Raw genomic sequence first — 24206 nt, 5'->3', positions numbered from 1 at the left:
AAAATCATTGGCTTATGAAACTCTCTGTCCATAACTTCATTCATGTCCTCAAATATTGTTTTATCACCAGTAGAAATGCTGGAAAATTGCACAAAATGAGCTTTAAGGGTTGCGATCTGAACCTTTTTATTACATAAAAATTGGCTAGCTAAATACCTTAATTGTCTTAGAAACAATTTGGTACAACTGTTAATCACTTATCCAATTAATACAAATTTGCGTCGCATACCATTATTTAAGGAGAAATGCATTCCATAGAAGAATTGAGCTAACTAATTCAAATTCGTTCCGGATATCAATGCCCAAGAGGAAATGCTTCTATGAAGTGGAGGAATTCCATCCATCCCATGTAACATATTAAGGGAAAACACAACTCTCGAAGTACCATACTCTCTTGTGTTCTCTTCAAATTTGAATTGCAATAATAAAAGACCTCCTTCACGTTAGGTTGCTACTGTTCTCTTGTTCTGTTGGAGTTTCCTTGGATTCACTTTTTCATGATGAGAACATAGCAATATATCCAGTATAATTGTGCAAAATGAGATCTAAAGAGGGTAAATGAACAAAAGTTTTATCCCTACCTTGGAGGTATATTATTTCTGATGACTCTCAGCACACTTTGATGACGAAAATATAGCAAAATGTCCAGTATAATCACGCAAAACGGGATCTAAAAAGGGTAAATGTACAAAAGTTTTATCCCTACATTGAAGGTATAGAGGTTATTTTAACTCAAGAATAAACAATTTCTCTTTTCACGTTCTTGGCCTTGAATACAAGAAAACATTAAAAAGGACTCTTCGATCCTATTCAAGTGCCTTGGAGGTTTTAATGACCAATTATAGCATATGACTATCAAAATTCATCAAAGATATAAGAGGGCAATGTTGTGCACTTACAAAACAAGGATTAAAGACGAGAAGTATTGGTTCCAAAGGCCACCTATGAAAACCAACAATTTCAGAGTAATAATATAGCTGCTGGCGAGTAATGCGCTTTTCCAGAAGGAAAGCTTGAAACATAGCCTCTCCATCTCGCAAAAGTGGAATGTGAAATCCGTGTGCATTCTACCCTCACCAGATCCCACTTGTGAGATTACACATTGACATATGTTTTGTTGTTGTGGCAGGACAGAAAAAAGGTACTTACGGTTTTAGAGAGAAAAACATATAAGAAAATTTACCAAAATTTCACTCAACTGAAAGATCAAGGCTAATTGGGTGCAACATAATTGATTTAAAAGTTGTTATTAAGGTTTAACTAGCATATATGAAAGTAATAACACAAATGAATTTGGTAAGCAAGGTTCAGAATTGGTGACAGATTAAAAAAAATTTACGTGTGAAACATCCATATTTCCACTGTGAATGCCTATCACGATACAGCAGGGCAAGGAGAGTGGCTTGGTATATCGACAGTTTATATATCCCACCTCTTCTTCACGCGGAACATCATAGCTGAAGATGAAATGTCATCTTGAGGCACTTGAAGCATAAATTGTACTTTCATCTTCATGGGAGTTGTCTTTGCTTTTCCGCCTTCCTCTCCAACCTAAACAAACAGAAGAGCATGATATGAAAATCCATGCTAGACTTTGATTTCAAAGAAAAAGATGCAGGAGTACACAGAGCCATGATAAGATCAGAACTTTGTATATTGGAATAACATCATCATTCATCATATGTACTCCCATACAGGTGAGCAATCACAATTTCGTATATGATTCTTTCCATTTTGTATTGCATGCAGTCATTCGATAAATAAGCATCTGTATACTATAAGATTATACCACACCATTGTTAGATGTACTTTCTGTCTCCTTTTCCTTATTTTTTGTCGTCGGTGTCAATATGTCAAATGGAAGAAACCGTATCAGGAACAAATGTGCAGCAGTCAGAATACATGAAAAAAAGACAATAGAAAGAATGGACTGTCAGGTTCCATACAAAAAGATGAAACCAAAAACAATCACATGTCACAAAATCTCACAAAGTAGACAACCTTTCAACATATGAGTGTGTGATCTGCATATATCATTGACAAGCCAAATGAAGCAACAATGTTGAGCATCAATATCTGCATGTAGTTCTCACATTTAACTCTGCACAAAGGATCCTCCAGCCATCCATTATTTCATACTCTATCCTAACCCAAGTATATAGCCCATCTGAAGAAGGTTTTTTTTTTTACTGTGGGTTTTGTTTGCATAGAGAGAAAGAGACCTTCCTTTTTGAATGTTTCTGCCTTTAATTATTGGCAGTTCGGGATAGTCGTCCTCTAGACATTAAGAACAAAAAGTTACTAAAAAAAGGCAAATAAGCCTTCAACTATTTAAAGAGGAACTACTTTGAAGAAATGAAAAGAACACGTCAAAGCTATCAACGAATTTTTTTGATAAGGGCAATCAACGAACTTGAAGATAATTAACAAAAGCAAATTAAAAGCAAAATAGCAATTAAAGCTTAAAAAGCAGTTTGTTCCCATTTGCTATGAAAGGGTTGCCAACTGAACTTACCCATAGAGACGCCCACCCAAGTCGCACTTCTGAATCATAACCAGCTTTGAACTTGAAGTCTTTTCCAATATTGTGTTTATAGACTGTGCTCCAGTAGTTTGTGTCCAAATTATGCCAGTAGCTGAACCCCAAAATAAAAGATATCACTATATGAACAACCATTTAATCCCAAAAATTTTCTGGAAATGCATTAGCAGTTAAAAATAATCAAGTTCATGAATAACAACTTGTGGAAACCGATGGTAAAAATGTTGCATATCCATGAATTTCATAGAAGAGCTGCTATATTCAACAAACTGCACTTGTAATCAAGCGAGGAACTATTGAACTGGGGGCTGTAATTTCCACATTAACCACAACAGTAAAAATGTTGCATATCCATGAATTTCATAGAAGAGCTGATATATTCAACAATCTGCACTTGTAATCATGCGAGGAACTTTTAAACTGGGAACTGTAATTTCCACATTAACCATAACAGTATTATTTATTCCATATGAAGCTGCATGCGTCACAGGCAGATAAAAGCAGGTCCCACCCTTTTGGTGTATTCAGAAAATAAAAGGTTCAGTATCTAAACTCTAGCGGCATAATCTCACTATACAATTTCATTAAACAAGGACATCTAACATATAATACATATAGTAAATTTTCAGTAAATAAAAGAACAAAGGTTCTAACGTTGAATATAATATGCCTATGCAGAGGAAAATCATAATCTTCCTAACAAACATAGATGTCAAATGGAGCTTTGGGGAGGGCGGGGGGGGACCTCACCTCAACTTATCTGAAGGACCGAATCGACGCTTGAAGGCAAATGACACTGCATTTGAAGGCAAGGAAATGCTAGGAATAAATGTCATTTGCTCATCCTGAAACATAGGAATTGTCAACTCCAAATAGAAATTTAAATGTAGAGAATAACTTCCTAACCATATAAATTATGGAATCAGATGCTGCAAGTCTTTAAGATAAACAAATTTAGGTGTGCATTATAAATACACGGAGACAGAAGCACTGAGGGGCTGAATCGAATCAAAATGAATGCACAGACCTATTCAAAGAGAATGCAAACGAATAAATTTCAGAAAAATACATAAATAAAGCACTTGAATGTGATTTACAGGATAGTTTCAGTAGCAAATATTGTTACCTCAGACACCATCAATTTCTACCACAGATATCAATTTAAAGAAAGGGAAAAAAACAGATAACCGGCTATGAGAATCAAAAAGATTACTTTTCCATTTTAGGCAGTTGCTATAATTCACTTTTCACCCTCTTATCTATTTCTGTTTTTTTAGAAAAAAATTCTTTCATTTAAATCCATAAGATGCTAAATACTAAAAGGGCAATCACATTAAAGGGAAACATAAAACAAATCCATCACAAACCACTACAATATAATACAAATTTAGCCTTGTCACACATTATTTTACTGAACTTGCTTCACTTCACATGTGCAGCCTAAGATATACGCTTCAAGTGCTCTCCTTTCAAGAGCAGTAGGCCACCTTGTGCGTATCTAAGAGAGAGAGCATGTGGTGTGGGGGGGTCAAACACCATATGATATAAAAAAGTGACCAACCGCTTAACAGCCAAGAAAGAACTCAAGAAAAGCATAAAGCAGTGGACATTTGCAATCCAATAGAAGTTGGGCCAGAACAATATGAACAAGTAGTGAAAAAGACACTACCTTAAAGCAGTATCTCAGATCCAAAGCTTCATCCATGTATTTTGCAGTACAAACACCATTCAGGATCTGGCCTTTGAGGATTCCATTCACTGATAATATTCTCTTTGTTTGCTCCTCCTCCAACTCCTCTTCTTTCTCCTCTAGAGAAACTTCGCCCATAGGAAATTTGAGGGTTGCTTTTGGCTGCAGCAGGATGATTAAAGAATGAATGAGATAAAATGTTAGATAAAGCACAGATAGATAGAACTACAGATGCCACAGTATTCATCAAGCATAAAATACTAATAGCATTCTGAAATCTAAGGCTTCTCCTCACGGACCCGGCACAACGGATAGAATTTATTGTATAGCAAAAATGCACAGAATATAAGATGCTATATCTATCAGTAATGAAGTGCTGATCAGTATCTTCAGACATGAGCTTCAGAAGTATGACAAAAGAAGCCACAAGTATTGTAAGCTCAGTACAGTACTAATTGTCAAAAAAAAAAAAAGTGCACTGTAAGTTCAGTTTTTTTTTGGATAGCCATGGTGTCCGGACCAGAGTTTGCGCACCTTCCTTGACTATTTCCACGGGACACCTGTCGCCTCTCACCAGCTGGAACTTGAACCTGAAACCTCATGGTTCTCAACCCACTTCATTGCACTAGGCCACACCCTTGGACGCACAGTAAGCTCAGTATTACATTCCCTTTAATCTTCTCAAAGTTAAACCAGCAAAAATAGTTGATATTATCAACCTACAGTGTGTTGACTGTTGATAATATCTACATCACTGGTTTTTCTCAAAGATAACCTTGAATCCGAATTAGTTACTGTACAGTGTACATAGAGATTCAGTCATACCTTGCCAATTGATGGAACAGCAGAAGACAACTCAAACTTGTACGCTGGACCTGCCAGATCAGCTACCATTGACAGTTCTCCTTGTTGCGACTAGTATGACCAAAAGAAGTGTGAATAAAACGCACATAAAGCATGAAAATAGATACAATTATATTACATGCAAGATGGGAATACAGAGACTGAAGCATCACATAAAGGAGTCAAAGTGTCACATGTATTTCTAGGAAACTAAAGTTCAATAATGATCCAGCAACATCGGTGGACAACAACTTGCTAATAACTTCATCACAAGTTAAGTTCACAGCAGGATGGCACATAAAAGATAGGAAAGAAAGCATGTGCATCTTTATAACTGCCAAGTTATCCAGACTCCGTATTGTCTACTCCCTCCACCCCATTTTGTATGATGGTGTTTGACTGGATTAGGAGTTCAAGTTACAAATTATATAATGAATTGGTGGAAGTGGAGGATAATGTCGAAGTAGTGGTTGAAATTTACTTTATTAGAGAAGACATCAAATTTTAAATTTTTTATGTTTAAATGTATCTGAATTCTTGAAAGTTAAAAAGAGTAACATTATTAGTAAATGACGTCTAACATTTTGGAATATGAATATCCCAAAATGGAAGAATGACATATACAATAGAGAGACGTATTAGTACTTCAAGGAATAAGTGTGTTAGTAGCTCCACTCTCCATCCATCAAGTTATTTTTCAACGTCACTATCCTAAATTATAATGTGGAGTTGCAGAAGAAAATAAGATAATCAAGATAGAGTTTTTATATTATTTAAAGCTTGCACCAGATGGGAAAAGGGAATAGCATGAGACAATGCAGAATTGGTTACACTGGGTCCTTTTGTAGTGCAAGTGGGGAATTTTGGGTTAGTCTTCCGCCTCACATTCATACACAAATTGAGAAGCCGAAACAAATGTACCCTGTCTACCCCATTTTTCTTTTGATAACCGAGAAATATGTCCGGAACAAACCTTTAGGGCCAACTGCAACCTTCTAAACTCGGGGATGATGGGCTCGCCCCTCTAACCTTCTCCACTTATACACTGGACTTAGTTTGCTTGGCACGGGGCTCAAACTTGTGACCTAAGACACAAGTCCCTCAACCTTTGCCAAATGGGAACCCTTGCGGAGCCCATTTATAGGACACTAGTCTGTCTGAGAAGTCTAGAAATGTTCTTTTACTTCGATTTTTGGAAACGTTTCTTAAATACTTTTAATCACAAAAAATTATGACTTACATTAATTTTAAGATAATTTTAAAATATGCATCTTGAATTTCAAAAAAAATATTGAAGAATTGATACAGCATTAAATTAGACCTCTTATTAAAATTTTTCGTAATAATTTCCACACCTTTACTTCATGAATGGCCTTAAACTGCAAACCAGGAGCAACCTCAACCTGAGCATTAACAAGAGCATTCTTCTCTTCAATATCATAATGAAGTGACAAATACTTTGAAGTTAACGCCAATTGAGGATCCGATAGCTCTCCTTTCCCATTATTCTGAAACGAAAACCTCAACTTCGCTAAGCTATCCAACACTTTACATGATATTTTGTGGAAGAATACAGCGCTCTCACTGTCGAACTCCGTCGTTACTCTTATTTTTGGCCGTTGCCGGAACCATAATCCTCCGCCGCCGCTGGTGGTATCCGGTGGAGTTGACGGAGGTGCTGCGACCGTTAAGGAGTTAGGGTTTGGTGGTGGTGGGGATTTCAATTCCGATTCTGCCATTAGAAAATGGAGAATTTTGTGCGAAAGAGTGTAGAGTGGACTTGTTTTTAGGCGGAACTGTATATGAAGATCCTTTTATTCTATTTATCCTTTGTTATTGTTTGGCAAGATATTAACACTTTGTTTGGATGATGGTTTGACATGTTTCATAATGGTATGGTCACTGCTGATTAATTATGGTATTGTATTATAATTGGTATATTTATTAAAAATTATTAATAAATAAAATAATTTTTTTTTTCTTATTAATACATCAATCAACTCCATTATTTTTCCTTCTTTTCACTTATTCCATGCCTAAAAGTTCACAAGATAATAGCAAATCTGCAACTTCATATATATTTATTTATGGTACTTTAGATGATCCTTGCGAACCTATGTACTCCTAGATAATCTCAAATTTGTCAAATGGAAATGAGGCAAACAGATGCCTGAGCAAAAAACGGATTATCAATTCATTTTTTTAAATCTCATTTTATTTATAGGAAACTTGTCAACAACATTGTGATAACAATATTAAGAATAAACATATGTGAACCAATTGCTTAGTTAGGCTGAACTGATAATGTTTGTCGGCCTCTTAGGCTGCTAGTGTGTTTTATAAAGCTGTAAAATGCTTAGTGATTATGTGTGGCGTTACCTATTCTTGGTTTTGGTTTTGTTTAGACTGTAAAACTAAAAAAACAAATGAGTAGCAATAGATTTCGTTTCTTCGATAAATAGCAAGAGATGTAATATTCTGGCTTGTAGCAAAACTCAACAACTCTTCCTATCACTTCCAACGAACAGAGCTTCTTTCCTCATTTCTTCTCTAAAACCAGCAGTACATTTAAGGTACAGAAGTTAGGACGTTGTGACACATATACTGAACCTTGGAGGCTAAGTTCAGAGATCCCTCGGGAGAAGACATCGCTTTAGGATCGCTTGGATGCCAGTAAACACAAGAATAGAATTGAAGGACATGGCAGTCAGAAGCGGAAGATGAAGAACAACCAGAGGAGAAGTACGCAAAAACGCAGAGGAGAGGTAAACAGAAAAGCGTAAAAATAAAAATATATTAGGATTAAAAGTGATATAGGGTGAAGGGTAAAATAGGATTAAAGAATATTATATAAGGATATAATTGAAAAAAAATCATGGGATACCACCAAGTTGGTGGTTCTGAAATTTAAAAGATTTCATGGTTTGGTAACAACAAAAACATACCATACCATACCATGCCTTTTAAAAACAATCAATACAATCATAATTTCCTTGGTAACCATGCCATGAAAAACCACCATCCAAACAGTGGCTAAGAGGAAAAGGGGTGAAAAAGGAGTAGGGAATTGACACTATCTAAATTCACTAGCTTTATAGTGTGCATTTGGATACCAACAAAATAATATTCAGAAAATGTTTTATATTTTTAACGTTTGATTGACTCAAATATTCTTAAGAATATTTTTTTTATGTGAACTTATTTTCCTTCGATAAAGTAACAAAAATATTTTTCAAAGCTTTCTTTTAATCTCACCACCCAACTCCTAACCCCAACTCGGATTTCAAATCCCAACTCACTCCAAATACTGGCACCGGCTCTCGATTCCTGAAGCAAATTCGAATTAGGATAGGTTTTAGAGACAATTCCTAGGTCGAGGTCGGACTCTATGTCCTAATTCTCGAGTTTGGGGCCAAAGTTAAATCTCGACTTATGGTCAGCATCGAGAGTTGGATTTCGGCTCTGTAGTTAGGGTTGGAATTAGAGTTCAGAATTTAGGTCTATATATAGTCAGAAGTTGGGGTGGTATCGGGAGTCGGGTCTTGAGTCTGAATCGAAAGTCGAGATTAGATTTGGGGTCTCAAGTCAGAGTGGGAAGTTGGGTCTCAAACGGAGTCGAGAGTTGAAATTCGATTGTCTGGAGTCAAATGTCGAGCTTTGGAAGTTGGGTCTCAGACGAAGTTGAGAGTCGAAATTTAGGTTTCGAGAGTCAGGTATCAAGGTTGGGTCTCCGATTGAGGTTGGGAGTAGGGCTGATAGATGGGGTGAGTAGGGGTCAAGTCTGATGTCATTAGTATTTGTTTATTTTGCGCCTATATTTTTCGATAATATTTTCTTCTTATTACCCAAACACTAGAAAAATAAGGAGGAAACTACTTTTTTTTTAAAAAAAATATATTTTATAGGAAAACATTTTTCTTCGTACCAAACACGTCCTTAATGACACCTAATGAGCTACTATTGCAAGGCTTATTGCCTGTTTGGTCAAGCTTATTTTTTTTCACAAGTGCTTACTTTTTCTTCTCAAAAGTTCTTAATTTAAAAAATTGAGATATTTGGCCAAACTTATGGAAGAAAATAAGTGTTTCTGAAAAGTAAAATAAGCAATTTTTCATAAGATAAAAAAGTAGTTGTTCTCTAAAATAACTTTTTAAGAGCACTTTTTGAAAAGATATATTTAAAAGCAACTTTAAAAGTTTGATCAAATACTAATTACAGATAAAATATGTTTTTTAAATTTATTGGTCAAACACAAATGCTTTTACTTCTTCAAAAAGCAGTTTTGAAAAAATAATACTTTTTAAAATAAGATTTTTTAGAAGCTTGGCCAAACAAACTATTCATGTGCACCTAACCAAGTTACTATTGCAAGTTATCATTCTCTTTCAGCATAATTATTAACAATCTTCATAATTAAATTAAAATATAAATAATATAATTTGAAAATAATAAGATATACTACAAATGTAATAAAACATAGCTGGAAAAAATTATACATTGCCAAGAAGTACATAAAAAAAAATTCAATAAAATTAGGGGCACAATCCGAAATATAAATAAGAGAAAGTAAAATACAATAATAATCACAAACAAATATGATTAACTCACCTAATCGGACAACGGAAGTGTCACCACTGATGCTAAAACATTGTTCCACATCTGGGATTCATCCTGAAATTAAATCCAATATGTTATCATTTAGGCCAGCAAACCTTATGAGGCCATTGAACTCGCATTCTTGCAAGAACAAAAATACTTGGCCTAGCCCAAACCTTTAACCCGGCCTCCATCCTTTGTAAAATTAGCCTCAACTACTCACTCACCACATAATTCACAAAGTTCTAAATTGATTTCCCCTGCTTCTCTTTTACCAAGTGCTCCAGCTACATCACTTCCAGGAGTTGGTCGAACGCCATTTAGGAAACTTACGCTGGCAAAAATTTAACGCAAACGCAAACTAAACTCGTGTTTTTATTGTAATGAGAAATATCACAAAGGTTATCATTTCTCATCTCATCCTCAATTGTTTCTTCTTTTACTAGATGCTAAGCCCGATGATGAACCGGGTTTGGAACCATCTCCGGCACCTTTAGATTCACCTCTTCAAAATATTATTGATGATAGTTCCTCTCTTCTTAATCTCAGTATTCATGCTTTTTTAGGGGTCCACATGCGACCACTCTATGTTTTACTAGTTTCATCAAAAGCATATCAGTTCAGATTCTAATTGGCGGGGGCAACACACATAACTTCATTCATCCCTGAGTTGTTTGAAAACTCAAATTACCAATAGAACCCTCCTCAGTTTTTTCTGTTATGGTCAGAATGGACAATTTTTACATTGTTTGGGGGTAATTCATGGAACTTTCATTACCATTCAAGGGTTTTTCTTTAGTACAACTACTTTTGTTGTTGATTGACATGGGTCTAACTTGGTTTTGGGAGTGGCTTGATTAGCTAATTTGGGGCCTAGTGTGACAAATTATGTCAAATGTGTGTTTGAGTTTACTATTTCAAGGAGACATATTCGTTAGGTAGCTGATCCTATTTCTTTCCCAGTTCAAATCAATCTTTCTACCCTTTAGCGTTTTTCCCAGACTAGTTTCATTTATTATCTTCTTCGTCTGGATCTTTACTCCACTGAAAATTCCACCACCACAGATCATCCTCTTGAATTAACTTCACTACTTGAGGATTCCGCTGATATTTTTTAGTCACCTTCATCTCTCCCACCCTCTCGACTTCAAGACCATCTTATTTCACTTTTACTAGGAGCAAATCCTATTAATGTATGTTCATATCACTATCCCCATTTTTAGAAAGCAAAAATTAAGTGTCTATATCCGAAATGCTTAAAATAGTTATGATTCGTCCTAGTTCAATCCCATATTCATCCTCTGTTCTTTTGGTGCTAAAAAAGGGTGAGACTTGGCGTTTCTGTGTAGACTACCGGACATTGAATTCCATTACTATAAAAGATCGTTTTCCGATTCCAACAGTGGATGGATTATTTGATGAGCTATATAATGCCATATTTTTCTCAAAATTGGATCTTCTTGTCGGATATCACCAAATTCGCCTTCATCCCCCTAATATTGAGAAAATGACTTTTTGCACACATAATGGTTATTTTGAGTTTAGAGTAATGCCATTTGGGATTTCCAATGCTCCGTCCACTTTTCAATCTACAATGAATTCTATTTTTAAGCCTTTTTTCGTCAATTTTTCCTAGTTTTTTTTACGATATTCTTGTTTATAGCAAATCCTGGCCAACTCATCTGAATTATCTACAATTGGTGTTTGACACTCTTCGCCAGAACTCTTTGGTGGTTAAGCGTTCAAAATGCCATTTTGGACAGTCTTCAATTTCATATTTGGGATATGTTATTTCATCTGAAGGCCTCCAAGTAGATCCAGAGAAAATCTCTGCTACACTTTCCTAGACCTTACTGGAATCAATCAAGGACGTTCGCGGATTTCTAGGTTTGACGGGCTATTATCATTGTTTTGTCAAAGGATATGCTTAACTTGCCTCACCCCTTCTTGGTCTTTTAAAAAAAGATTCTTTTCACCGATCAGAAACTACTTCCACTGCTTTTGTTGAACTCAAAAAAACTTTAAGTTCAGTTCTTGTTCTTTTTTGTCAGATTTTTTCAAAGTATTTACGGTGGAAACTGATGCATTAGGTACCGATATTGGTGTAGTTCTAGCGTAAGAGGGATATCCTATTGTATTCTTTAGTCAAAAGTTAGCTCCTAGAATACAAGTCTCTTCCACCTACAACAGGGAAATGTTTGACATAACTGAAGCAGTCCAAAAATGGCGAACAGTATTTGTTGGGTCATCGTTTCATCGTTTCATTATTATCACTGATCAGTAACCCTTAAAGTCACTCACTGTTGACATCTAATTTTTGTCCTCCACGACTAAATTTAATCCTGAGTTTCTTCAGTTTTTAATAAAATCGAAATATTTATTTCATCAGAATAAAAAAATTTCAAAATATTTTTTGTATGTGATTTTTTCATTTTAAGTAGTGATTATATATTATCGTGTTCAGTTATTCGAGATTATATAATTTGATTACTTAAATATATTTATTCTATGAAATATTGGATTTTAATTAAGGATTATTTTGAAAATAAATATAATGATTAAAATCTTGATTTTAATATAATTTATTATCAAAATAATTCATTTGGATAAATATTCATTTGATTTTATTAAATCAAGAAGCTCGGGATTAAAATAAGTATTAATTCGTATCGAATTTCAATTTAATTTAGTCAATCTATTAGATTTTGTCATAATTGAAATCAAATTGACCATAACTGCAATGCAATCCGTCAATTGATTTTTAATTTGGTCAAAATTAAATAAATATGACTAAATTTTAAATCTCAATTAGGGTTATATTTCAAATAACCCCAAAATTCCCAAAAACTCTCATAACTTCTACCCAATTCCCATCAAAAAATAATTTCAAATTATACTACATTGTACTATTTTTCTCCAACTTTGTCCTTTCCTAATTTTGAAATAAAAAATTGTACTACATTGTACAATTTTTCCCACATTATCTTTCACGTCACCTTATCTTCAATTTTTAAATTCCAAAAGCACCCCTAAATATTTTTTCTCCCACATTGGTGGATGACAAGAAATAAATCCTCATCCTTTCCTATAAATACTTTTTTTCCACATTGGTGAAGGAAAGGAAATAAAACTCCATTCACTCTTATAAATACTACCACTACTTTGGTAGAAAGGGAGTGAAAAAGTTTTTTAAAAAAGGCTAGAAAGGTGAAAAAATTCTTTTGAGCAAATTAGTTATTTTTATTTAGTAAAATTTTTTAGTTTCATAGAGTTGGTCGGCTAATCAAAATTTTTGAGTTGTCAGCGACGTTTTCCGGTGGTGGTTGATTCCATCAAAGCTCGTAGTCTCGTTTTGCTGCCCCCAAAAAGGTAAACACACCTTTTTTTTTTAGTTTTATTATCGTTTTCTTTTTCATTTTTTTTCTTCTTCGTAGTTCGTAGTTATAATTTTGTTTGTTGTAGATGGCCTTGAAGGCCATAGGACGTTGTGGTATCAATATTTTTATTATTTTCATGTTCATGATATAAAAATGAGCTAACAATAATTGTACGTGCCTTTTTTTACTTTATTCTTTGATTATTATAGATAAAGGTTCAATCTTTGCTTAAAAGATGTACTTATACATTGTTTAAACTCATTGTTGGTGGATATGTTTGTTTTTAGGATGTAAAGTTATTTCTTTATATTGAAAAGAATAGTTAATATTGATTGTTTCGTCTTTTCACCCTATTCTTTGATTATTTTGGATAAAATTTAGATCTTTGCTTGAAAAATATATTCATGTCTTGTTTAAACTCATTGTTAGTGGATATGTTTGTTTTTAGCATGTAAAGTAATTTTCTTTATGTTGAAAAGAATAGTTCATATTGGTTGTTTTTGCCTTTTGACCTTATTCTTTGATTATTTTGGATAAAGTTTAGATCTTTGATTGAAAAACATACTCATGTCTTGTTTAAACTCATTGTTGGAAGATATGTTTGTTTTTAGCATGTAAAGTTATTTCCTTTATGTTGAAAAGAATAATTAATATTGATTGTTTTGTCTTTTGACTTTATTTTTTGATTATTATGCATAAAGTTATGATTTTTGCTCAAAAGACATACTCATGCCGTGTTTAAATTTATTGTTGGCGGATATGTTTGTTTTAGCATGTAAAGTTGTTTCTTTTATGTTGGAAAAATAGTTATTATTGTTTGTTTCGCCTTAATAAAAATAGTAATTGGTTAAGTTAAGAATTTATCACTTGTTTGCTAATTATTTTAATGAATTTCAAAATCCTCATATAAGAGATGAATTAATAGCTTTATTTTCCATCCAAGATGTTTATTCCTCTTTTGTTCGCATGTTGTCTTGTCAAAATGATGAGAAAGTTCGGACTTTTGTGGCTAAATAAAATTATTTGAATTTTTTTGACTCATGTATAGTATGATTGTTGAACGATATTTCACTTTTTGAGATGCTAAACTTTTATTCTTATTTTCTTACTCTGAATTATTATATGTGCTCTTTGTGTGTGTAAAAACTTGATTCATGTCTCTCTTTTATTCATAATATCAAAAGAGAATCAACGATGTCTTAGAAATATTAATTATAGGTCGTTACACGTTTTTCTATAAAATGTTGGTTGTAATTTAGACGTTGATTTTTCGTTAATGTTGCATTAATTAAAATTTAAAAATTCTCTTTATTGAAAAGTTAATCTTTATTTTCTTTTGTTATATGGATTAGTGTCTATGTTTGTTTAATTCTAGACGTCATGAGTATTTTTCTTATTGCCTCATCCCTTTACTTTAGCAAGCTTACGTTGTTTGTTTCTCGAATTAATTCATTGAACATGACCTTCTTCCTTTCACCTTTATTCATTCTTAATATGAACATAAATCATGAGGCATGCAAGTGGATGGCTTTTCTTTGCATTTTATCTATTGACTCTCACTGTTGTTATACATGTGCAAGTGTGTTTATCATTGTAATTCAAAAATTGATTCTTAATGTTTTCTTTTGCTTTGAAATATGTAACTATTATGCCTTGAACGTATATTAATTTCTTTATCTTTTCTTTGCATGCAAAAAATATCTCGAGTTCAAATGGACTCCTCTCCTCTTGCATTTGTAATGGGCTAATGAGGCTCACCTCTTTGAGTCAAGTCCTAAGTTTAAACCCAAGGTCCACTATATGGCGTGCGGGTGCTAGAAGATAGACGAAGAAGGAAAATGGATCAAAACTCAGTGATGAGGTCACTAAGAGACTTGAAAAGTCTCGATTTTTATTATTGTCTTCTTTTTATTTATTCATTTAGTCATTTATTTATTCATTCATTTGGGTCTCGAAGTCAAAGTTGTAAACTAATACAGGTGAAGCGGAGTTGGGCCAAAAAGGCCCAACATTTAGATTAGGACATGTGCAAGTGAGTCAAAAACCCAATTAGATTAGGACATGGTCTATTGATTTGGGCTCAATGGCCTAAGTCTTTTATTTTCTCTCCTTTTACATGTTTTGTTATTAGTTTGTTTACACTTAGTTAAAATTTCTACTAAGTCATCTAAACCTATTTTACACAAGTCTTTTCCTAAAATCAATCACTTTTCAACAATCAATCTTTTTTAGGTTAGTCAAAAGATATTTTCACACAGTCCAGATAACTACAAGTTAGCGGATACTCTTGGTGCCTTAATAACCTTTCAAGAGTATTAATAGGAACCATTTACTCAGAATCTTCAAACTTAAATATTTTTTTTCGTTTTAGATCGTTTAGGTAACTTTCAAAGGTTTTCTTAATTCCTTTTCAAATAAATTAAGTGACGACTCTAAAAGTCATATTTCTGTAAAACACTCACGAACCAGGTTATCCAAACTCCGGAGCAACAACGTTTTCTAAGTAAACTTATTGGCTATGATTTTGACATTCATTTCCATTCAGGAAAGCTTAACTCAGCTGCTGATGCTCTGTCTTGGGTCCTTGCACTTTAGGCTTTAACAATGGTTGTGACTGAATTAGCCTTAATTGATTAGTTACGCACTTTGAACAAATCTGATGATGGTTTATTGACATTATAACAGAAATTGTAAGACGATCCAACTTCTTTGCCCCATTTTTCCTTTCAAGAAGGATTGCTATTATTTCGCAATCGTTTGGTTGTTCCTGCAGTTCTAACATTGCGTTCTTTATTGCTTGCTGAATTTCATCCTTCAAAAATTAGTGGTCATGCTGGAGTATCGCGTACATTTCATCGCTTATCTTTCAATTTTTATTGGGCAGAGATGCAAGTTGATGTTCAAAAGTTTGTTTGGAAATGTCAAGTTTGTCAACAAATGAAGGATTCTATTTTAAAACCAGCAGGTTTACTCTCTGCTTTACCAATCCCAGAGGTGATTTTTTAGGATATATCAATGGACTTCATAACAGGACTTCCTCCTTCAAATGGTCACTCGATTATCTTGGTAATTGTGGATCGTTTATTCAAGTATAATCATTTTATTGCATTGCCAATCAGTTTTACTTGTTAAAAAGTGGCAGCAATATTTGTTCAAGAATTTATTCGCCTTCATGGGTTCCCTGCCACCATTGTTTCTGATCTAGATCCCTTATTTATCTCTGAATTTTGGCATGAACTACATAATTTACAGGGAACTCAACTTGCCATGATTTCGTTATACTATCCACAATCGGATGGTCAGACAGAAATCCTCAACAAGTGCCTCGAGATGTACCTTCGATGCTTTGCCCCAGATACACCTATGACTTGGTGTTCTCTTTTACCTTGGGCTGAGTTTTGGTATAACACCGCGTACCATCACAGTTCAAAATTAACTCTATTTGAAGCATTTTATAGTCTCCCTCCTCTAACTGTGTTGCACTACGTAAAGGATATTTTCACTAATACTGCAACAACTGCTTCCCTGATCTAACGTGATAAGACTTTTCCTATCTTAAAAGAAAATTTACTTCACGCCTAAGAGCGTACAAAAATGAATGCTGATAAAAGGCGTCGTGAAGTCACTTTTGAGGTAGATGGGTGGGTATTTGTTTGCCTTCGACCTTATTGCAGCTTTCTTTACACTTACAGAGACACACAAAATTGAGCATAAGTTTCTTTGGGCCCTTCCAGGTTGTTGAACGAATTGGCAATGTTGCTTATAAGTTAGATTTTCCAGCATCTTCTAAAATTCACCCTATGTTACATGTTTCAGTCCACCCTATGTTACATGTTTCAGTCCTTCACAAATGTCTGGGTAATCCCCCTCAACAGGTCACTTCGATTGATTTACTGGATCACTCATCTTCTTTGGTTCTTCAATCAGAAGATATATTGCAAACCCAAAGTGTCACTCGTAGTGCTCATCAGATTTCTCAGTGCCTTATCAAATGGTCAGAGCTTCCTACTTCTAATGCAACTTGGGAGGATACTCACATCATTCGACAGAGGTTTCCCAATTCGAACCTTGAGGACAAGGTTCCTCTTCATGGAGCGGCATTGTAACAACTTAATAGGACATGTCAACTACTCTTAGGCATAGTACAAAAGATAGACAGTTACTGAAACACCTTATCAAATGGAATACTACCTTATCCAAAACAGTTACAAAATAAATAAGAATAAACTAGGATAGAGAAGCATATGTATAGTAGAAGACTAGCCTAAAATAAACTGTCGATTGTCTTTCTTTTATTTATTTCTTGTGTTTATCTCTGAAACCTCTCTTTTCTTGTTTTCTTTTTTGTTTATCAGTGTAATTCTTAAATAAAAATAGAGAAGCAGATCCCTCTTTGTGAATCTGCAAATCAGTTTATTTGAATATTAATTATCATCATTACATAAATGCATAAGAGAAAATGCAATATAATAGGCATGATAAATGAATAGAGAAGATATGCACCACAAACAATCCAATTTTTGCGTTTTAGTATTTCATTTTATGTTTGGAGACCCTGGATAGGTTGTTAATTGTTATTATTATACATTCTATGTCCTTGTTCTAAAAATTTATAGTTGACTAATTTTATATGTACAAGATTCTTGTATTTTATCTATTTTTAGTCTATTTTTACAATTTATTTTATTGAGCTATATAACTCATTCTTTTCAATTATATTTTTGTCATCTAACATATTAATATTTGTGTTGTTAAATATTTTTTGAAAAAAGAGAAATAGTAAGTTTAACATAAAATAAGGCACTGCAAAATGAAAGTAAGAGAAAAAAACATAATATTTTTTAATAAGTGCTCAATGATGCAGAGGAAAAATGGAAAGAAATGTTAAAATGATACGACAAGACACGTTAAAATTTAGTATCTGCTTTGCTTTTCGTCAGACACTGCAAAATGAAAGTAAGAGAAAAATAGGCAATATTTTTAATAAGTGCTCAGTGATGTAGAGGAAAGATGGAAAGAAATTTTAAAATGATATGAGAAGATAGGTTAAAATTTAGAATCTATTTTGCTTTTCGTCAGATAATTTTCACGGGTTTAGTTTTTCATAATTCGAACCTCGTGAATGAAAATTCTATATCCGTCACAATTTAAATTCATGACCTCCTGATCATATGTAGATAACTTTATCTATTACTCCAGCATTGTCTTCTTCACATTAAAATAGAGTACTCATTTCATTTAAAAAAGAATGATCTAGTTTAATTTACATAGAATTTCAAAAAATAAAGAAGACTTTAAGTCTTGTAGTTTTAAACTAAAATTTTGTTAAATATACTAAAATATCTTTTAATTTTGTGATCTTAAATATAATGTATAAAAAAATTAAAATTAAAATATTGTGAAGTATAAAAAAATTATTCTTTTTAAAATGGAGATCACAAAGAAAATTACGTCATTGATTTTGAAACGAAAGGAGTAATAAGTAGAAATGAAGGGACTAAATTTGGTTTGTTTTTAAACTTTGAAGGACCTCTTAAAACCCCCCCAAACCCCCCTTGACTGAATCACCATTCCACTTTTCCGGCAGAACTCAACTCTTTTTATGGTACGATTCTCTTCTACTTTACTTTTAACGGGTCAAAACGCTGCTTTTATTTTTACTTCATTTACATATTAGACGCAACTGGTAAAGTTGTCCTCGTATAATCAGGAGGAGGTCACGGGTTCGAGCCGTAAAAACAGCCTCTTGTATAGCTGAAATTTTTCCTAATTTTAGTACTAGTTAGGGATTGAGAGTAGTGGGAGTTGTTTTTTGATATTTTTATTCTTACTTGAAGGGGACTTTCTTATACTGATATTTATTAATTTTATATATGCCAAGAATTGAAATTTAGGTGGTGGGGTTTGTGATTTTGCTGAAATTGGATTTTGCATCGCTTGATATTTGTTTCATTTGGTGATGGAACTAAGTTGTTAATATTTCTTGGTCTTCTCTATCTTATTTTGCTAAATGTTGCTGCTCTACTTAGTACAAGGGAATTTGCCATCATAAACTTCGTAATTAATTTACTTGTGGCATGTAAAAAGTTTGCTCCTTTATCTTATGTGCCTCGTAATTTGAAGCTCCAGCACTCCCTGTCTCCAATTCTTGTGTTATGGGACACAATAGACCCTGCTGAAAAGAGACAGTTGATGTGATGGAATTGTATAGGATGGGCAAGAAAAGAAACAAATAGGAATAGGGTATATACCCTAGAAACGTAACGGTTAACACTGTTTGGATGGTTATTACATATTGTTTCATAATGTATCATGTTATATTGTGTTGTGTTGTATTGTTTTCCGTCATTAAATAATCTCACACATCAATAATTTGAAGAATAAACCTACCAGAGAAGTAGGTTGCAGGATAGAGCTACTATAAAAAGGTAGTCTAAAGGATATAATAGGCTCTTTAAATAGAAAGTAAAAACAAAATGAGGAGAGATAAGGGTAATGACACAATCACATCAAGTCGGTCGTTACACAAAATGAGACTTTTCGTTGTTTACCTAACGATTAATTTAACGATACAACACAGTAAGTATCAATCAAAACAAACTACACAATACAACAGGTAGCTACTATCCAATCAAGCTGTTAGTTATGTATTTGGGGGTTGAAAGAACGGTTGATACGAGAGAATAGTGTATGCAGACCTTACCTCTACACCAGGGGTGAGGTAGATAGGCTGTTTCCGGAAGACCCCCGGCTCAACACAAGATCTTTATGATGTGATTATAAATTGACCGAAGGAGGTCGTACGGGTTGCTTGAGGTTACAAGTTTGGTATTTCTGCAGGAGTACTAATCGAATAATTCAGTGATACCAGAGAAAAGAGAGGGCACTGAACCTCAAGATTATATTTCTTTTTTGAGAGATTTGTCTATCTTAAGCCCTGGTCTTCTGTTGAATGTCTTAAGCTCTGTAAACTGTGCTTAACTTTCCGAGGCTGCTTCTCAACATTATTTTGTAGACCATTAAAAATGCTAATTTATGTATTCAGGTTTATGTAACTGGTAATTTGGTATAATGCCCCGAAAACCAGCAAGACATTGCAGACCAGCGCGAGGTCTACCTCTAAGTTTCTCCCCATTTGCTCGTTCAATGGCACGGATTGCATCAAATAACAAGGTTACACACAAGGTTCAAAACTCCAGATTTCCAGGAAATAATCTACCTAGCTCTTCAGGTGAAATATTTGATTAAATTGTTTATTTGGTGTATATTGTGCAGTTGGTTATATTTCTTGCCTGTTCTGAAGCCGAATGTTTTCTTTCTTAGATGGAAGGATGGAAAATCACGGACAAATAGACAAGAGTGAAGATTCCAGTTCTTCCGATGATGAAGAATTTGATGTAAGACATCCCATTACTCTTTGCTGTTAAATGATTATTCGTATGTCATGTAATACACTAATGGCTTCTCTTTCGGTTTTGAAAGGGCACTGTTCAAGCAAATTTTGAGTTCTTCGATCCAAAACCAAGTGATTTCCATGGAGTGAAAATCCTACTGCAGACCTACCTTGATGATAAGCAATGGGATTTGAGTGGTCTTGTGGATGTAATACTAGGTCAACCCACAGTGGGAACTGTTGTTAAAATAGAGAATGATGAAGATGATGGTATTTACTCCATTGTCACTGCTCTTAACTTGGGGAGATATAAGGTACGAAGCTAACACTTGGTGTGCTACATCCTTGTTATGCTATAATTTTGTCACCACGTTATCCGGCCCGTGATGTCAAATTTGGCACCGAGTTCGGAGATGCTTCTCAGTTCTCATTTTGTTTGTCCAGTGCTAAATGCTCATAGTTGATTGTTGTTAGTGTCGTATTCCTTGGGTTCTCGTATATTCAATGTTTGTCTGCTTATGATTGTCTAAAAATAGGATCCAGAGTGCATGGTGGATCTTAAAGAGTTCCTGCTTAAAGCATGCCACCAGAAGGATGTGGTCTCTAAATTGAGCTTATTTCTTGGAGACCAAGCCAACGATGTTGGTCTCTTGGTTTCTCAACGAGTTGTGAATCTTCCTCCTCAGCTTTTGCCACACCTTTATGATGCACTTTTTGATGAAGTCTCTTGGGCTACAGAAGATGAGGTTAGATGGATGAGCTTTATGAAAGTATTTTCAATCTCCATATTGTTTTCTTTCTGTCCGTTTCTACTATCGTGCATGTAGCTTTACCTTGGTGTAGTGAAACTTTTGTCGTTCTTATGTTTTTTAAGCCTACAGAGGAGCTCCGGAAGTCTTTCTGCTTCAAGTTTTACCTAATAATCAGTAAAATTTACAAGGTAATGAGTACCATTTGCTATTTGAGTATGGTTTTTTTTTCCATCTACTGAACTCTGAATCATCTACCGTTTTATGGGTTTTGTTATAGCATAAGAATGCGGACGAGCAAAAAGGGCCGAGTGGTGATCAAACTATTGTTTACATTAAAGCAGAGGACGAAATCTTTCACGAGGTACCAGCTTTTTTTAACTTTTCTGTTTTGCCATTCTGCTAAAATGTCTCTGATTCTTCCTTTTATTGCTTCTTCAGTTAAGCTCTTGGTCCTTCAGTTTTCCTTTGCTTACACAGCTGGTTAGGACTGACGAGGTAAGTGTTTTTCTTATAGTATCAAAGATTTTATGTATTTTATCGTGGTGATTTATATTTAGTCTATACGTGTTTATTTCCTGCAAAAGAGTGCGCCAATGAAATGTCACTCGCACACATACTGGAATCATTCAATTGGGATAGAGGTTAAGATAAATTGAAGGTTCTACTTCATCACTTTGTTGATCTCTTTCTAAGAACGATAGTTTGCATTTGTAAAACAGTAATAATTTGCCACTCAGTGCTCAAAATCTATATTCCGGAACTTAAAAAATGCAGTTGTTAACTATCTGTTGAGAGACCATGCGTTTGCTTTTTGATCACTCTTAATAAACTTTTGTGGAGTTTCATGTATTGGGAAAGCAAACCTATTTGGAGAAGGGTACAAAATTGTCCCATGGCTTTGGTCTAATGGTAAGAACATTGAGCTGATGTGTGGTTAGATGCACATCATGGTTTCAAACCTTGCAGGCAAAAGCCTGTCATTTAAGTGGAGAAGGGTAGACGGGTAGGTCCATTATCCACCGAGATTTGAACAGTGCGGCATATGCGACAGTTAACAAAAATGTCTGTTGAGATTATGGTCACTTAGTCAAACTAGAAAACTACCACGAAAGGGAGGCTAAGATTATGAAGTAAGACCACCTTAAGGGTAGATGGAAAGGTTCCTTATCCACTGAGGTTCGAACCATGCTTCACTAGCTCCTGAAGATTCTATCAAAAGAAAAAGAAAAGGGCCAGGGGGCATCGATTTGAATCAAAGGTAGTAATGCTACCTTTTTGTCGTATGACCCTGGTTTTCCGGAGCTGGGCGATATGATATCCCTTTAAAGACAAAACTGCTATTCCTTCTTCCATACATGGATGTGTTGAATAGTTCAATGTTAACATTGTATTAGTTCTTCTGATTATATACAATCTGTGCTATAATAATGTTATTGTTTTTGTGATTACTTTCCTATTACTACTTGCTAACTGATTACTGATCATGAATGAAACACTTATTACTCTCCTAACGTTGCAGCTGAAAGATTACCGGCTAACTGGCTTGGTAATGGCAATAGACGCGAGCAAAATCCCTATCTTTCGACAGAAGTTGCATTCTTTAATAGACGAGTGATGCTTTGACGAAATTCTACCTTAATCAGTTCAATTAGACCTAGGCGCCTCTGGAAGATGTACAGGTTACTGCGCGATGCCTCAAGCTGGACATGAAGCAGTAATCTGTTTTTTTGGCAGATAGATTGGTAGTATTCAGCAATGATCTACCTCATGGAGTTTTTGAATTAAATTGCTTCACATATTTCAATCTTAAATAATTTTCTTGTGTACATTATTCAGTCTCATTGTTCAGTAATTCATTATCATTTCTTGGTATAGTAGTATAGTGTCAGCATCAATAATGAATCCATAAGAGAGTGCTATTTGACCAAGATGTTGCTAGATTCACTATTGACATTAACGACATACCCGGTGTGATCCCAAATGGTCTGAGGAGGATGTGGTATACGTTTACCTACTTCTTTGTGCAAGATAGAGGTTATTTTCGATAAAATCCTTGCGAGAAACACCACTGATATAATTTTCCAAAATCATTCGATGTTGATCAATTTTGAGGCACTGCTATAATTTTCATGTCTCCTTGGTAAGCTGCACAGGTCAAGTTTATTTGATATTATAGAATATTGGGTAAACATAATGCACAAAATCTAAACTCATTTCTGCTTAGAGAGCCATATATCTCATATCGTAGACTATAAGTCTTCTACTCCCTCCATCCTTTTTAGCTGTCACGTTTCACTTTTCACGAGTCAGTTTGATTAATTTTAAAGTTAAATTATATTATATTAATTTGATATTTTAAAATTAAAATTGAGATGTTAAAAAACTATGATAAATAAAAAAGAGCGGGAGACCATATATTTTCTTACTAGTAGTGGCATAACAAGAAGTTTGCTTATATATACTCACAATTCATCTTGTGGTGCTAACGTTTTATTTCTTTTACCAACTTGATATATATGCTGTAGAATTAAACACCACTTAAAATTAGCGAAGATGTTCGGCTTTTGAACATTTATTAATTAATAATATTTAGTCATAATTTAAAATAAAATTAAAAAATAATCATTATTCTGTGAAAAAAATATCTCTAGCTCAAATAAAAAAACCAGTGTAAATGATTACTGAAGTTTGGAATATTTGGCAGTTTGAACTTTGACTCTTTGCTTGTCAAGGCTAACAACACCCATGGTCCTTCTATGGAAGCAATTGGTGCAATATGCTTTGGTTTTGTAGCTTTTAGTAGGTTTTTGTGGAATGGTCGTTTGGCTACGAAAATCAAAAATCAATTAGTTTTTTTTTATTTAGAATTTTAGAAGTTGAAGTTAGGACGAGTTATGGTCGTGTTTGACCATTTTTTTCAGTAAATTTTTAGAATTTAAATGTAATTTTTTAAAAATCATAAAATATAATTTAAATGGGGGTTATTTTATGATTTTTGTAAGGACTTTTTGAT

The 24206-nt window shown here is 34.1% G+C and overlaps 2 protein-coding genes across 2 annotated transcripts; one reads left to right on the top strand and one right to left on the bottom strand.

The window, feature by feature from the left end:
* Positions 1-1216: 1216 nt before the first annotated feature.
* On the bottom strand, positions 1217-6931 carry LOC107870460 (outer envelope pore protein 37, chloroplastic). The gene is made up of 6 exons (XM_016716993.2): positions 6431-6931; positions 5058-5147; positions 4212-4394; positions 3293-3387; positions 2516-2636; positions 1217-1551 (listed from the first exon to the last, which is right to left on the bottom strand). Exons 1-6 carry the CDS (start codon positions 6812-6814, stop codon positions 1420-1422), a joined length of 1005 nt encoding a protein of 334 aa, XP_016572479.1. The 5' UTR covers positions 6815-6931; the 3' UTR covers positions 1217-1419.
* Positions 6932-18464: 11533 nt separating this feature from the next.
* Positions 18465-23021, top strand: LOC107870461 (protein BCCIP homolog). The gene is made up of 9 exons (XM_016716995.2): positions 18465-18653; positions 20094-20279; positions 20372-20445; positions 20531-20755; positions 20978-21187; positions 21316-21381; positions 21471-21554; positions 21632-21688; positions 22713-23021. The coding sequence occupies exons 2-9, from the start codon at positions 20120-20122 to the stop codon at positions 22806-22808; spliced, it is 972 nt and encodes a 323-aa protein (XP_016572481.2). The 5' UTR covers positions 18465-18653; positions 20094-20119; the 3' UTR covers positions 22809-23021.
* The last annotated feature ends 1185 nt before the right edge of the window (positions 23022-24206 follow it).

This window comes from Capsicum annuum, chromosome 5, assembly GCF_002878395.1.
Source record: "Capsicum annuum cultivar UCD-10X-F1 chromosome 5, UCD10Xv1.1, whole genome shotgun sequence".
NCBI classification, from domain to species: domain Eukaryota; kingdom Viridiplantae; phylum Streptophyta; class Magnoliopsida; order Solanales; family Solanaceae; genus Capsicum; species Capsicum annuum.
Note: the sequence above shows the minus strand (reverse complement) of the source record. Positions and strands in the feature narration are given on the sequence as shown.